Source organism: Scyliorhinus canicula, chromosome 14, assembly GCF_902713615.1.
Source record: "Scyliorhinus canicula chromosome 14, sScyCan1.1, whole genome shotgun sequence".
Lineage (NCBI taxonomy): Eukaryota > Metazoa > Chordata > Chondrichthyes > Carcharhiniformes > Scyliorhinidae > Scyliorhinus > Scyliorhinus canicula.
The window spans coordinates 27,476,344-27,492,458 of record NC_052159.1 but is presented as its reverse complement, the minus strand read 5'-3'; the positions used below and the strand labels follow the sequence as shown (position 1 = coordinate 27,492,458).

Here is a 16,115-nt window from a genome sequence, read left to right as displayed (position 1 = left end):
TGAGCCATCAAGTTTGGACGACACTTTTGGGGTGTGAGTAGGGAAATGGCTGGAGAGATTCAGAGATTTGTTTGTAAATGTTTCCTTCAACACCATGTCAGTGATTCTCAATATTGATCTGGAGACTTGTCCTTTGGTGACCATTCTTGGGCTGTTGGACTCGTTGGGACTGCAGACGGGAATGAAGGCCAATATCCGTGCCTTCGCCTCACTGATTACCCAGAGGTGGATTCTGCTGGGATGGGGAACTTCATCGCCGCCCAGTGCCTCAGTATGGTTGGGTGGCCTAATGGAAATCTTGTACCTGGAGAAAGTCAAGTACACTGTCGGGGGTCGGTTGAAGTGTTCTTCTTGAGAGGGCAGCCATTCATTATCTACTTTAAGAAAGTAGCCACCGTCAGTTGCCACGGGTGAGGGGGGAATGGTGGTTTGGGGTTTAATTTATTTTGTTAGTTCAGTTGTCTTTCTTATCTTAGTGGAATGGAATGGATATGGTTGGTCGGGGGTTTTATTATGTTGATTGTTGTATATCATTTGATGTGGTAATATGGGTTTTGTTGTAATATTTATTGTAAAATGGAAAATCATTAATAAAAATTTTTTTAAAAAATAAAAGTTATAAATTTCTTAGAGGTTGAAAGAAATGAGACCTCTTCTCCTTGGGACATCAAAAGCTCAGAGATGCTCTAGTCGAGGCTATAGATTTTGACAGAGCAGAGCAGACAGAGAAAAACTGTTCCTTCTGGTGAATTGCTCAATGATTGAGGTCAAAGTTGCCCCCCCACCCCGGCGTGTTTTATGGTGGCAGAGGCATCCCGCCATTGGCTGGCAGCAGGATTTCCAATGTTGCTTGCACCCTCCACACAGCCTGGGAACTCACACCGGGGTGGGGTGGGGAGGGCCATAAACAAAAGGGAATCGAACTGGAACTTGTGGATGAGGAACTTAAAAGGATTACGGAAAAAAGAAGGGATGTGGGACTAAAGCATGACTGCTCTTCAAAGAGCAAGCACAGCTCCCATCCATCCATTGTTTCTATGATTCTGATTAATTTTTTGTTCAGTATCCAGCATCAATCCAGCATATCTACTGAATAGGAGGCTGGTTGTCCAGCATGCTCTCCGTCTGAACGTCTCCTACATCAGCTCACTGTTGGGTGGCATAAAGAACTCCTCCATCTGATTTTCATTCACTGACTTGAACCTCCAATCCCTCCCTAGACATTGGAACTGAGCAGATTTGAGAGTCTGCTGCCTCCCAAACCCCTACCACTCCCTCACTTCATGGTGCTAATATTTAATGCAAAATCTTTAGACCATATTGTGCCTAGAAATCCTTTTATTCACTGACATATCTCCACACAAGTGATTGAAATAGTCAAGTTGTGGTGGTTTTCATCATTCATGTTGTTTCAACTTTTGCTAACTTACGCTGGGAGAGAGCAGGGCACTAGATTTTTCTCACAGGGAACTGACATGGACACAGAGCTGAATAGTTCTCCCTGTGGTCGAAACGGCAAAATAACTTGCTATCTACAAGGTAACATCACCATTTCCAACACGACTTAAAGGAAAAGGCCCATAGGAGTCATCGGTGTTCAACTCCATTTAATAGTCAAACTGCAGTTACATTTATCCAGATAAAAAAGGGTTATGTCTTTAGTTATCAATTTTGGAGGTAGGTTAGTTTGTGATGGTGGTCATGACTTGCATTCTCATCACAGCCTTGGTAGTAAGATGGAATAACATCAAAACTCTAATTTTAAGGTACCTTATCTTTGTATAATCTATGAAACAACAAATTTATTTCAATTTCAACCATTTTTCGCTCGTTACTGGTTCCTTGGATGTCATGTGCACAAACCTTTTCTTATTTGCTAATATGCATGTTAAAAAAATAAATGCTCAAAAGTCCTAATGATTTTTCTTTTGTCATAACTTTGTTGAAATAGTGGCCATCTAAAACAAACCTGATCAAGAACTAATTGTTTTGAATCGCTATTCCACTTCTTTTATTCTATTTTATTCATTTATTCCAGGATACAAGTTCCATTGAGCAGTATTACAGAGGACAGATTTTTTTTACAAGCTCATAGCAGTGACAGAAACTTGATATCACAATGAAGAATTATATGCGTAAAAATAAAATTGGGTATAAAAATGGAATGTAATACTTGTGGAAATTTGAAGGGAGCTCCAGTCATTTAGGTTGATTTAGCTCATGGGATCTGTATGAATCCCTAACCCTGTAAATCAACTCGGCACGATCATGATCCCGCAATCTGGACTGTTTTTCTGTGCATGGTTCATTAAATGATTGAGAAGAAGTCTTTGGTTTTATTTACACCATATGAGCCTGCTGGTTCACTCGTTGCCCAGTTCTGCAGTATACGTCCCTGTCCTTCGTATGTAGAGCTAATTACTAAACATTTGAATCCAATTGGTTTGGTACTCAATCAAAATCAAAGGCAGCCATTCCAGCCTGTCATTTTGTTACCTGGAACATACTTAGAGAAAAACAAATTAAGAAGAGAAAGCACCAACTTCCTGGTTACTCTAAATTGGATTTATTCTTGTTTCCATCCAGGGCAGCATCATTGAAAGAGTTTTGACTTTGTGAAGGTTTATCTGCACTATCATTTGGAACAGAGCTATGAATCTTTGAAACTTTCAAGAGGAAGATCTTCCATTTCAATATGAGTGAATTCTGTTTTATCAATTTTGTTTGAACGCATTAATGAAGTACCAATACTTTTCATCTTCTATGCCAGAGAATTTTACTTTGCCGACATCTTTTGCTTTGCCTGCATGGGAATTAAAAGTGCAAAGAGATGCAACTTTTAATGAGCATTTCATTCATTGTTACATAATCTATAGGCATTTCTATGTCTTGCACTGTAGCTCAATGTTTTAAGCCAGTATCATTAACTGAACATAAACACATGCAGTTAAATGTTGCCAATAAATCCATTGAAAGACGAATCACTTGTATTCTGTGTTTATGTAGCTGCTGTTATAAATTGGAACAAATAACAATACAGCACAGGAACAAGCCCTTCGGGCCTCCAAGCCTGTGTCAGTCAAGATACCACCCTCAGCACTTCCTAATATCGTATCCCTCTATACCCTCCTATCCATGTATTTGTCAAGATGCCTTTTGAACGCTGTTAATGTATCTGATTCCACAGCCTCCTCTGGCAGCGCGTTCCAGGCTCTCGCCACCCTCTGTGTTTTAAAAAAAAACCTGCCTTACACATCTCCTCTAAACTTTGCCCCATGGACCTTAAACCTATGCTCCCTCATGACTAACCCCTCCACCCTGGAAAAGAGTGCCTGCCCATCCACTCTACCCATGCCCCTGAATCTTGTAGACCTCTCTCGGGTTGTTCCTCAACCTCTGTCGTTCTAATGAAAACAGTCCGAGTCTATTTTAGCCTCTCCGCATAGCTAACACCCTCCAGACCAGGCAACATCCTGGTAAACCTCTGCACCTTCTCCAAAGCCTCCACGTCCTTCTGATAGTGTGGAGACCAGAATTATGCGCAATATTCCAATTGTGGCCTTACCAATGTTCTATACAATTGTATCAATTTTACTAGTTTTTATACTCAATACCCCGTCCAATGACGGCAAGCATTCCATATGCTTTCTTGACTACCTTGTCCACTTGTGTTGCCACTTTCAAAGATTGGGGACCTGGACGCTCAGATCTCTCTGACTTTCTATATTCCTAAAAGTTTTGCCATCTACCATATATTTCCCCTCTATGTTAGACCTAGCAAAATGCATTACCTCACATCGGTCTGGATTAAACTGCATTTGCCATTTCTCTACCCAAGTTTCCAATCTATGTCCTGCTGTATCGTCTGACAATCCTCAACACAATCTGCTAGTACAGCAACCTTGGTGTCATCCATGAACTTACTAATCAGACCAGCTACATTTTCCTCCAAATCATTTTGTGGTGAACGTATTGTTGCTACAATTCACCACTGTATTGTATTATATTGTATTATGTTGATGCACTTGTGGGCTCCGCCCCCTCGGGGGAGGTATATAGATCTGCAGCCTGTAGGCGGCACTCAGTACAGAGCAATCGCAGGCAGGCACAGATCTAGCTTATTACAACCACTGTTCACTTCTACTAATCGTCTCGTGTGAATTGATGATCGCATCAATTTAATAAGCTACGATATCGCAATGGAAGCCGCCCTCAAACCTGATCGACTGATACCCGACGCACAGGCAGCTGAAGCCAAAGGAATCTTTTCACACTGGCTCTGCTGCTTTGAGGCCTACCTCACCACCTCCTCCTCGCCCGCCGTCATCGAGGCATAAAAGCTGAGTCTCCTCCACGCCCGGGTGAGCCACAGAATCTCTGTACTAATTTAAGACGCGACCACAAACGCAGACGCGGTCACGATCCTGAAAAGACAGTATGTGACGCGGGTAAATAAAGTGTTCGCGCAGCATCTCCTCACCACGTCGTCAACGCCCCGGGCAATCGCTGGAGGAATATCTACGCGACCTGAGGGCACTCGCTCAAAACTGCAATTGCAAGGACATCACGGCCTCGCAGTACATGGAATTCGCCCTCCGGGCCACCTATGCGGCTGGAGTCTGGTCCAACTATGTCAGTCAGCGTCTGCTCGAAAACGGCATCATCGACTTAGAAGAGACGGTAAAACTATCCACCTCATTAGAGGTAGCCTTCCAGAGTCTGAATGCTTTCCCCTCCGACCACAAAACTTCCTCGTGGGCACCGGAGGCACGACCATCACCCGACCCGAGGGTGTCCCAGGCCTGTGTCGCATGGCTGACCGCCCAACCCGGGGGGCACCTTGCTATTTCTGCAGTCAGAACCAACACCCAGGCAGCGTTGCCCAGCTCAGAACGCAACCTGCAGTGACTGCGGCAAGAAAGGACATTTTGCCAAAGTCTGCTTAGCCCGACCCATAGTTGCAAAATCGCAGGCCCGACTCACAGGCCCGCAGACCCCGCAGCATGGCTGCGTGCCTGCCGGTACCCCCCCCCCCCCCCACCCACCCCCCCTTCTTGCGTGTCATCTGCCTCGTGCTATCTGTGGAGGCCGCCATCTTTAACCCTACCCGACACATACGACTCATGGGGACCGCCATCTTGGCCGCCATCTTCAATGCCGCCCGACACGTACAACTGATGGGGGCCGCCATCTTGGGACTACCCCGCTACCTCCTACCACGGCGGCTACACGCAGCTCGGCTCTGTCACGCTCGACCAGTCACGGCCCAAGCACCTCAAGAACTCCATGATGACCGTCTGGGTCAATAGGCACGAAACACCCCGTCTGTTTGACTCTGGGAGCACGGAGAGCTTCATACATCCGGACACGGTAAGGCTCTGTTCTCTCCAGATTTCCCCCTCATTCCAAACAATCTCCTTTGCTTCCGGATCAGATTCAGTGCAGATCCGGGGGTACTGTGTCATGATGGGCAGCACGGTAGCATTGTGGATAGCACAATTGCTTCACAGCTCCAGGGTCCCAGGTTCGATTCCGTCTTGGGTCACTGTCTGTGCGGAGTCTGCACATCCTCCCCGTGTGTGCGTGGGTTTCCTCCGGGTGCTCCGGTTTCCTCCCACAGTCCAAAAATGTGCAGGTTAGGTGGATTGGCCGTGCTAAATTGCCCTTAGTGTTGGGTGGGGTTACTGGGTTATGGGGATAGGGTGGAGGTGTTAACCTTGGGTAGGGTGCTCTTTCCAGGAGCCGGTGCAGACTCGATGGGCCGAATGGCCTCCTTCTGCACTGTAATTTCTATATAAATCTATGAACCTCGAAATACAGGACACTGCGTACGCTGATTTTAAACTCTGTCCTCCCCCATCTCTGCGCTCCTCTCTTGTTAGGACTAGATTTCCAGTGCAACCTCAGAAGCCTGACCCTGAAGTTCGGCGGACCCCTACCCCCTCTCACCGTATGTAGCCTCGCGACTCGTAAGATCATCCCTCCCTCGCTCTTCGCGAACCTCACCTCCGACTGTAAACCCGTCGCCACCAGGAGCAGGGGTACAGTGCCCAGGACAGGACTTTTATCAAGTCGGAGGTCCAGCGGCTCTTGAGGGAGGGGATCATAGAGGCCAGTAATAGCCCCTGGAGAGCCCAAGTGGTGGTCGTCAGGACCGGGGGAAAGACCATAAATCGTTACACGCAACTCGATGTGTACCCCCTTCTCCGCATAGCGGACATGGTTAATCAGATTGCACACTACCAGGTTTTCTCCATGGTAGATCTGAAGTCCGCATACCACCAGCTTCCGATCCGCCCGTAAGGCCGCTACTTCACTGCCTTTGAGGCAGACGGCCGCCTCTTCCACTTCCTCAGGGTCCCCGTCGGCATCACCAATGGGGTCTCGGTATTCCAAAGAACGATGGACCGAATGGTTGACCAGTACGAGCTGCGGGTCACTTTCCCGTACTTGGATAGCGTCACCATCTGTGGCCATGATCAGCAGGACCATGACGCTAACCTTCAGAAGTTCCTCCAAACCGCCCAAGCTCTCAATCTCACCTACAACAAGGAGAAATGTGTTTTCCGCACAACCCGACTAGCCATCCGCCGCTATGTCGTGGAAAACAGAGTCCTAGGGCCCGACCCCAACCGCATGCACCCACTCCTGCAACTCCCCCTTCCCTACTGCCCCAAGGCCCTGAAGAGATGCCTCGGGTTCTTTTCATATTACGCCTAGTGGGTCCCCAACTATGCGGACAAAGCCCGCCCACTTATCAAAGCCACCATCTTTCCCCTGATGACTGAGGCCCGCCTGGCTTTCACCACTGTATTGCATTGTATTGTATTATGTTGATGCCCTTGTGGGCTCCGCCCCCTCGGGGGAGGTATATAGATCTGCAGCTGTAGACGGCACTCAGTACAGAGCAGTTGCAGGCAGGCACAGATCTAGCTTATTACAACCACTGTTCACCTCTACTAATCGTCTCGTGTGAATTGATGGTCGCATCACATTTATCTATGCTGACAACAACATAGGCCCCAGCACCAATCCCTGTGGAACACCACTAGTCACAACCTTCTATTCAGAAAAACACCCTCTACTAAAACCCTCTGCCTTCTGTGACCGAGCCTGTTCTATATCCACCTTGCCACCTCACCTCTGATCCCACGTGACTTCACTTTTTGTACCAGTTTGCCATGAGGTACCTTGTCAAAGGCTTTACTGAAGTTCATGTAAACCACATCCACCGCCCTCCCCATATCAATCATCTTTGTCACCTCTTCAAAAAACTCGATCAAGTTAGTAAGGCATGATCTCCCCTTCACAAAACCATTCTGTCTATCGCTGATGAATCCATTTGTTTATGAGTGGATATAAATCCTGTCCGTAGGGCGGCATGTGGCGCAGTTGATAGCACTGGGACTGCGGCGGTGAGGAACCGGGTTTGAATCCCGGCCCTGGGTCACTGTGTGGAGTTTGCACATTCTCTCCATGTCTGCGTGTGTTTCACCCCCACAGCCCAAAGATGTGCAGGTTAGGTGGATTGGCCACGCTAAATTGCCTTTTGATTGGAAAAAAAAAAGTAACTGGGTACTCTAAATTTACCTACTACCGACGTGAGGCTCACCGGCCATAGTTTTCTGGATTGTCCCTGCTACCTTTCCTAAACAGCGATACCACATTAGCTATTCTCCACTCCTCTGGGATCTCACCTGTAGCCAATGAGGATACAAAGATGTCAGTCAAGGCCCCAGAAATTTCCTCCCTTTCTTCCCTCAGTTTTTTGGGGTAAATTCCATCTGGCCTAGGAGACCTACCTACCATAATGTCCTTAAAAACACCCAATACCTCCTCCTTTTTGATGTCAACATGACCCAGACTATCCACACACCCTACCTAAGAATCATCTTCCACAAAGTCCTTTTCTTTGGTGAACACTGATGCAAAGTACTCATTTAGTACCTCGCCCATTTCCTCTGGCTCAACACATACATTCCCCCACTGCCCTCAAGTGGTCTAATCCTTTCCCTGGCCACCAGTTAGCTTCACATTATTCCTACTTTGCAAGGACTTTTCATGACCCATCCTAGCCCTCCTAATTTCCCACTTAAGTATCTTCCTACTTTCTCATTATTCCTCAAGGATTTTGACTGTCCCCACCCATCTAGGCCATACAAAAGCCTCCTTTTTCTTTTTGACGAGGTTCACGATATCCCTCATTATCCAAGGCTCCCTGAACTTCCCATACTTATCCTTTGTTCTCTCAGGAATGTGACTTTCCTGAATCCTAATCAACTGTCGTTTGAAAGACTCCCACATGTCCAGTGTTAATTTACTCTCCCAACAGCCGCACCCAATCTAAATTCTTCAATTCCTGCCTAATGTTATCGTAATTTGCCTTTCCGCACATTAACCCGAGGGTTACCTTCATCCCTATCTAAAAGTACCCTGCCTGAAACTTACGGAATTCTGATCATTACTCCCAAAATGTTCCCCCATTTGTCCAGGCTCATCCCTCAATACTAGGTCCAGTACTGACTGTTCCCTAGTTGGACTATCTACATATTACATCAAGAAACCTTCCTGGATACACCTTTCAAACTCTGCCCCATCCAAGCCCCTAGCACGAAGTGAGTCCCAGTCAATGTAGAGGAAGTTGAAATCCCCTACCACAACAACCCTGTTACTGTTGCACCTATCAAAAATCTCTCTACCTATCTGCTCGTCTATCTCTCGCTGGCAGTTGGGGGGCCTGTAATAAAGCCCCAACATTGTGATTGCCCCCTTCCTGTTCCTGAGTTCTACCCAGATTCCCTCGTTGTATGAGCCCTCTGAGGTGTCCTCCCGCAGTACCGCTATCATTTCCTGAACCAGTAATACTACTCATGCACCCCTTTTACATCCCCCTCTATCTCTCCGGAAGCATCTATATCCCGTACCAGCCTCCCCGGACAGGCGCCGGAATGTGGCGACTAGGGGCTTTTCACAGTAACTTCATTGAAGCCTACTCGTGACAATAAGCGATTTTCATTTTCATATCCTCCAACATTCATCTGCCGATCCTGCCCTTCCTTTAACCACGTTTCTGTGATCGCCCCATCATCACCATTCCAACTTAAGTTCATCTGCCTTGCTTCCTATACTTCTGGCATTGAAATACATACACTTCAGACCACTGCTTTCGAGCAGACATGGTGTTCTCTTATTTTAGTTCTCTATTTCCCCTTCAGTTATTACATCTACTAAGCTACCGCTCTGGTTCCCACCCCCCTGCCATACTAGTTTAACTCCTTCCGACTGACTCTAGCAAACCTCCCAGCCAGGATATCCGTGCCCCTCCAGTTTAGATGCAACCCGTCCTTCTTGTACAGGTCCCACCTGCCCAGAAGTGATCCCAATGGTCCAGAAATCTGAAACCCTCCCTCCTACACCACCAGTTTAACCATGTATTTAGCTGCACTTTCCCCCTATTTCTAGCCTCACTGGCACGTGGCACAGGCAGTAACCTGAGATTACAACCCTCGAGGTCCTGATTTTAGCTTACTGCCTAATTTCCTGAACTCCTTCTGCAGGACCTCATCACTCTTCCTGCCTATGTCGTTAGTATCTATGTGTACTACGACCTCTAACTGTTCACCCTCTCCCTTCAGGATGTCCAGGTCTTGAGCCTCTCTGAGTTTAAAGAAAAGAGTGGGCAGGGCCTGATAGAGCTGGCAAGACCAGTTCCACATACGCAGTTCACTTTCTATACAGACTCCAGAGATTGGGACGCCATATTTAAATGACACCCCAATCAGAACTGAAGATCATCTTTAACTCCCCTCCCACCTGGCAGTGCCAAGGGGCACTACCCTGGGCATCCCGCCCCCCCTCCCAACCCGGGGCTACACAATCCCCTTGTCTCATTCACTTATTCAAATAGCTGTTGTGAAACTCGCCGACATGGCATCATTGGTGAGGGGGGGTGTTCATGTGGTGGGGGTGGGTAGGCTGGGTAATTACATTGAAATGTGTTCAGAAACATTAAAATGAGGTTCTCGCCCTTTGTGGGCGTGAATCTCGTGACATTGCCGGCGGATGCCATGGAACATCGGGAACCGCGATCTCTCCATAGAGAATAGTTTCCTGATTCTTTTTAGATTTTCCGTCTGTGATAGCGATCCTGTGCACGGCTGACGCGTGCTCAAAATTGTCCCCAATGTCTAAAGTTTATGCTGTGTTATCAATTTCTTCAATTCTCATTGAGCAAGCAATGGGCTTTGTGCACCATATTTTATAACCTATGAATCTATTAATGAACCAATACTTTTAACATTTAATGTTAAATAGTTACCAATAATTTTAACATTTTAACATTCTAAACAACAGAGTGGTCCAACACAGGCAAAAACCCCACAATAACGCATCAAACCTCCCCCCCCCCCCCCCCCGCCCTCACTCCGAATTACCCATATAGTAGATTCCCTGCCCTTATTCTTCACTTCCATGCATAGCCCCCCCTCCCCAGCTCCTGCTGACGGTCAGTTTTCCTTAAAGTCGATGATCGGCTGCCACCTTCGAGCGAACTCCTGTAATGACCCTCTTAAGGCGAACTTAATCTTCTCTAGCTCCTCTAGCTTGGGGCAGCACGGTAGCACAAGTGGATAGCACTGTGGCTTCACAGCGCCAGGGTCCCAGGTTCGATTCCCCGCTGGGTCACTGTCTGTGTGGAGTCTGCACGTTCTCCCCGTGTCTGCGTAGGTTTCCTCCGGGTGCTCCGGTTTCCTCCCACAGTCCAAAGACATGCAGGTTAGGTGGATTGACCATGATAAATTCCCCTTAGTGACCAAAAATGTTAGGAGGGGTTATTGGGTTACGGGGATAGGGTGGAGGCTTAAGTGGGTCAGTGCAGACTCAAATGGCCTCCATCTGCACTGTATGTTCCGTTATAAGAAACCCTGCCATGTCACTGACCCACACCCCTGACTTTGGATGCTCCGAGTCCCTTCATCCCAGCAAAACCGTCTCCGGGCCACCAGGGAGGCAAAGGCCAATGCGTCGGCTGCTCCACCCCCCCCCCCCCCCCCCCCCCCCCCCCCAAAATCTTACAATACTCCAAATAGTGCCACCTCTGGACTTGGAGTCACCGTCCCTTCCAGGATCTCTGACATGACTTCTGAGAATCCCCACCAAAGTCCCCTCAGCTTCGGACGCACTCAGAACATATGTACATAATTTGCCGGGCTTCCCCCGTACCGCCCACTTCTATCCTTCACCTCTTCACAAAACCTACTCATCCAGGCCACAGTCATGAGCCCTATGGACCACCTTGAACTGGATCAGGCTGAGCCTGGCACATAATGAGGAGGCATTGACCCTCCTCAGGGCCTCCTCCCATAGCCCGACTTCCAACTCCCCTCCCAACTCTTCCACCCATTTCCTCCTCCCCTCCCCGATTGGGGCCCCTTTCCACTCCATCAGTTCCTTATATATTTCTGAGACCCTCCCCTCCCCAAACCCCTGTTTTAGACATCAGCTTATCCTGTAGTCCACTTAGAGGGAGGCGAGGGAAACTTGGAACTTGCCTCCGGACAAAATCCCGTACCTGCAGGTAATGGAATCTGTTCCCACCCAGTAACTCAAACTCCTTCTCTAGCTCCTCCAGGCTCGGGAAACCCTCCTCAATGAAGAGGTCCCTGAATCTCTCAATCCCTGCCCACTGCCACCTCCTAAAACCCCCATCCAACCCCCCTCCCCCCTCCCTCCCCCCGGAGCAAACCTGTGATTATCACAAATCGGTGACCACACCGACACCCCCTCCAATCTCGTGCTGCCTCCATTGCCCCCACACCTTCAGGGCTGCCACTACCACTGGGCTTGTGGAGTACCGAGCCGGCGAGAACAGCAGAGGTGTCGTTAACAGAGCCTTCAGACTCGTGCCCTTGCAAGATGCCGCCTCCACTCGCTCCCGCACCGATCCCTCCCCAACTACCCATTTCCTAATCATCGAAATATTGGCCGCCCAGTTATAGTTAATAAAGTTCGGAAGGGCCAAGCCCCCCCCTCACCGCGTCCCCACTCGAGAAGGACCTTCTTCACCCTCGGGGCTTTCCCACTCCATATAAAACCCAAGATTGCCGCGTTCACCTTCCTTAAAAATGCCTTTGGGTGAAGATTGGGAGACACTGAAACACCAACAGCAATCTCGAGAGGACTGTCATCTTCACAGTCTGTACCCTTCCAATGACAGAGGGAGCACGTCCCGCCTACAGAGGTCCCCTTTCGTTTGCTCAATCACCCTGCTCAAATTTAGTCTATGAAGCTGACTCCAGTCTCTTGCCACGTGAATTCCCCAGGTACCTAAAACTCCTTCCCACCACGGCATCTCCCTCAGTCTCCCCTACTACCCCCTTGCCTGAATCGCAAAAACCTCACTCTTGCCCATATTCAGTTTGTAACCTGAGAACCGGCCAAGTTCCTCCAGTATCCCCATAATTCCTGGGATTTCCCCCAATGGGTCTGTTATATAAAGGAGTAAATCATCTGCGTAGAGTGAGACCCTATGTTCTACCCCAATCTCACTATCCCCCGCCAAATGTTGGATGCCCTCAGCGCCATTGCCAGGGCAAACAGTAGTGGGGAGAGTGGACACCCCCTGCCTTGTTCCCCTGCATAGACGGAAATCTGACTGGATTGGGTTGGTCCTTATGTTTGCCACAGGTGCCTGACATAGCAACCGGACCCAATCTACAAATTCCTGCCCAAAACCAAACCTTAAGGCATCCCACAGATACTTCCATCCCACCAGATTGAGGGCCTTTTCTGCATCCATGGCCACCACCACCTCGACCTCACGCCCCTCCGCAAGCATCATTATTACATTTAGCTGCCGCCTAATGTTGGATGTCAGATGTCATCCCGTCTGGTCCTCCCCTATTACCCTCGGAACACAATCTTCTATGCGCATGGCCAAGGGGGCTGATTTAGCACACTGGGCTAAATCGCTGGTTTTTAAAGCAGGCCATCAGCACGGTTCGATTCCCGTATCAGGCACCGGAATGTGGCGACTAGGGGCTTTTCACAGTAACTTCATTGAAGCCTACTCGTGACAATAAGTGATTTTCATTTAGGGCTGGTTTAGCTCACTGGGCTAAATCGCTGGCTTTTAAAGCAGACCAAGCAGGCCAGCAGCACGGTTCGATTCCCGTACCAGCCTCCCCGGACAGGCGCCGGAATGTGGCGACTAGGGGCATTTCACAGTAACTTCATTGAAGCCTACTCGTGACAATAAGCGATTTTCATTTTCATTTCATTTCAAGATCTTTGCCAGCAATTTCGCATCTACATTTAACAGGGAGATTGGACAATACGACCCACAACTCTCCGAATCCTTATCCCACTTCAAAATAAGGGAGATTGATGCCTGCGACAATGTTGGGGTGAGCACTCCTGGTTCCTTGGACTCATTAAAAGCCTTTACCAGGAGCGGCCCCAACAGCCCGGAAAATCTTTTATAAAACTCAACCGGGTATCCGTCAGGCCCCGAAGCCTTACCCGATTGCCCCGGGGCCTTACCCGATTGCATTGCCCCCAATCCGTCTATAATCTCCCCAGGCCTAATCGGGGCTCCCAAACCCTCCACCAACTCCTCCTGTAACCTCGGAAACTCCAGCCCCCCCAGGAATCGCTTCATACCCTCCTCCCCGGCTGGGGGTTCCGATTTATACAATCCCCTGTAAAATTCCCGAAACACATTATTCACCCCCGCCGTATCCAGAACCACCTCCCCACTGTGTTTCTTATTTTCCCAATCTTTCTCGCCGCCTCCTGCTTCATCAGTTGATGCGCCAGCATCCTGCTGGCTTTTCCCCCATATTCATAGACTGCCTCCTTTACCCTCCTTAGCTGCCCCTCCGCCTTACCTGTGGACAGGATCCCAAATTCCAGCTGCAGTCTCTGAGGCTTCTTCAGAAGCCCGTCATCCGGGGACTCCGCATACCTCCTGTCCACCTGTAAAATTGTACGTACCAGCCTGTCTAATTTCACCCGCTCAGCCATCTCCTTATGGGCCAGAATTGAGACGAGTTGGCCGGACTATATATAAGACCATAAGACCATAAGACATAGGAGTGGAAGTAAGGCCATTCGGCCCATCGAGTCCACTCCGCCATTCAATCATGGCTGATGGGCATTTCAACTCCACCTACCAGCATTCTCCCCGTAGCCCTTAATTCCTCGCGACATCAAGAATTTATCTATCTCTGCCTTGAAGCCATTTAGCGTCCCGGCCTCCACTGCACTCCGCGGCAATGAATTCCACAGGCCCACCACTCTCTGGCTGAAGAAATGTCTCCGCATTTCTGTTCTGAATTTACCCCCTCTAATTCTAAGGCTGTGCCCACGGGTCCTCGTCTCCTCGCCTAACGGAAACAGTTTCTTTGCGTCCACCCTTTCTAAGCCATGTATTATCTTGTAAGTTTCTATTAGATCTCCCCTTAACCTTCTAAACTCCAATGAATACAATCCCAGGATCCTCAGCCGTTCATCATATGTTAGACCCGCCATTCCAGGGATCATCCGTGTGAATCTCCGCTGGACACGCTCCAGTGCCAGTATGTCCTTCCTGAGATGTGGGGCCCAAAACTGGACACAGTACTCCAAATGGGGCCTAACCAGAGCCTTATAAAGGCTCAGTAGCACATCGCTGCTTTTATATTCCAACCCTCTTGAGATAAATATCGCCCCGGTGAGGGTGGAGCCAAAGGTGGAGCCCACCGGGGTTCCAGTATAGTACCTGGAAGTAGCCAGTATCATCACTTCCAGGTCATGGGTCACGTTATTATACAGGCAGTACAGACAACTCATGCATTAGGTGAAATACATTCACCACATTCACTCCCTGTTATAAAAATCAAGTCCAGTGGGGGTGACGTCGGGTCCATTAGAGATTCAGTCTGTCTGGAGGCCGGATCGATCTTTTAGACCTCCTCAGCTCTGGCGATGCGGCGGGCACGGTCGTTACAGATGGTGACTCCAGGGGCGTCGTGTCTGGAGCTTGAGCCTCACTCCGGCGTGTCGGAGGCGGTTGGGGGATAGGGGTAGACAAGGGGGTGGCGTGTGATGGCAGTGCCGGCGCGGGCCAAGACAGGAGACCCAGGGGCGAGCAAGGGGCAAGACCCTGGAGATGGGTGGCTGTAGGCAGCGGGGAGGGGGGCGCATTGGCAGAGGAACCAGCTGGCGCTAGATCTCGTAGGGAGACCATATCGTACCGTCCGTCCTGGTGCGCGATTGATATACCTTCAATTCACCGAGTGCCAGAGAGAGTGCGAGTGGACATTAGGCTTTATTAGTCATGAACTTGCTTCGCCAGAGTCGGTAGTACAGATAAATGCTGCCCACAGGTGGCCGGTCTATATATGGTCCCGGTGAGGGCGGAGCCAGAGGTGGAGCCCTACCGGGGTTACAGTACAGTGCCTGGAAGCAGCTCGTATCACCACTTCCAGGTTACAGATCATAGGTCACAGTAGCATACAGGTATTAGGTGAATACCTATGAATTAGGTGTGTATTAGGTGAATACATTCACCACATTCACCCCCTGTTAAAAAAATCAAGTCCAGCGGGGGTGACGTGGGGTCATTACATATTCAGTCTATCTGGAGGCCGGATCGTTCTCTTTGACTTCCGCAGCTCTGGCTGTGCGGCGGGCACAGTTGTCGCAGGTGGTGACTCCAGGAGCCTGAGCCTCAGTCCGGTGTATCGGAGACGGTTGGTGTGTGGGGGTAGGCAGGGGAGTGATGGGTGGCGGTAGTGTCGGTGCAGGACAAAACAGGAGACCCAGGGGAGCATACGGGGAGCTGAGGGTGGCGGCGGGCAGCGGGGAGGGGGGACGCGCTGGCAGGGGAACCAGCTGGTTCCAGATTCCGTAGTGAGACCTTATCTTGCCATCCATCCTGGTGCGTGATGTAGGCGTACTGGGGGTTTGCGTGGAGCAGCTGGACCCTCTCGACCAGGGGGTCGGTCTTATGGCTCCTCATGTGCCTCCGGAGAAGGACTGGCCCCGGAGTTTTCAGCTAAGATGGAAGCGAGACCCTGGAGATGGACTTCCTGGGGAAGATTAGCAAACGATCGTGAGGGGTCTCATTTGTGGCT

General features: G+C 49.4%; 1 protein-coding gene across 16 annotated transcripts in view; it reads left to right on the top strand.

Annotated features, from left to right (window-relative positions):
- The window catches only part of tsga10 (testis specific, 10), a 243,823-nt gene extending 240,842 nt beyond the window's left edge, over window positions 1–2,981 (top strand). For all 16 annotated transcript variants that reach the window (XM_038818645.1, XM_038818643.1, XM_038818648.1 and 13 more), the window contains one exon: window positions 2,587–2,981. In XM_038818645.1, the coding sequence (XP_038674573.1) occupies window positions 2,587–2,611 (25 nt within the window). In that variant the 3' untranslated portion in view covers window positions 2,612–2,981. The remainder of the gene's footprint in view (window positions 1–2,586) is intronic.
- Window positions 2,982–16,115: the final 13,134 nt, after the last annotated feature.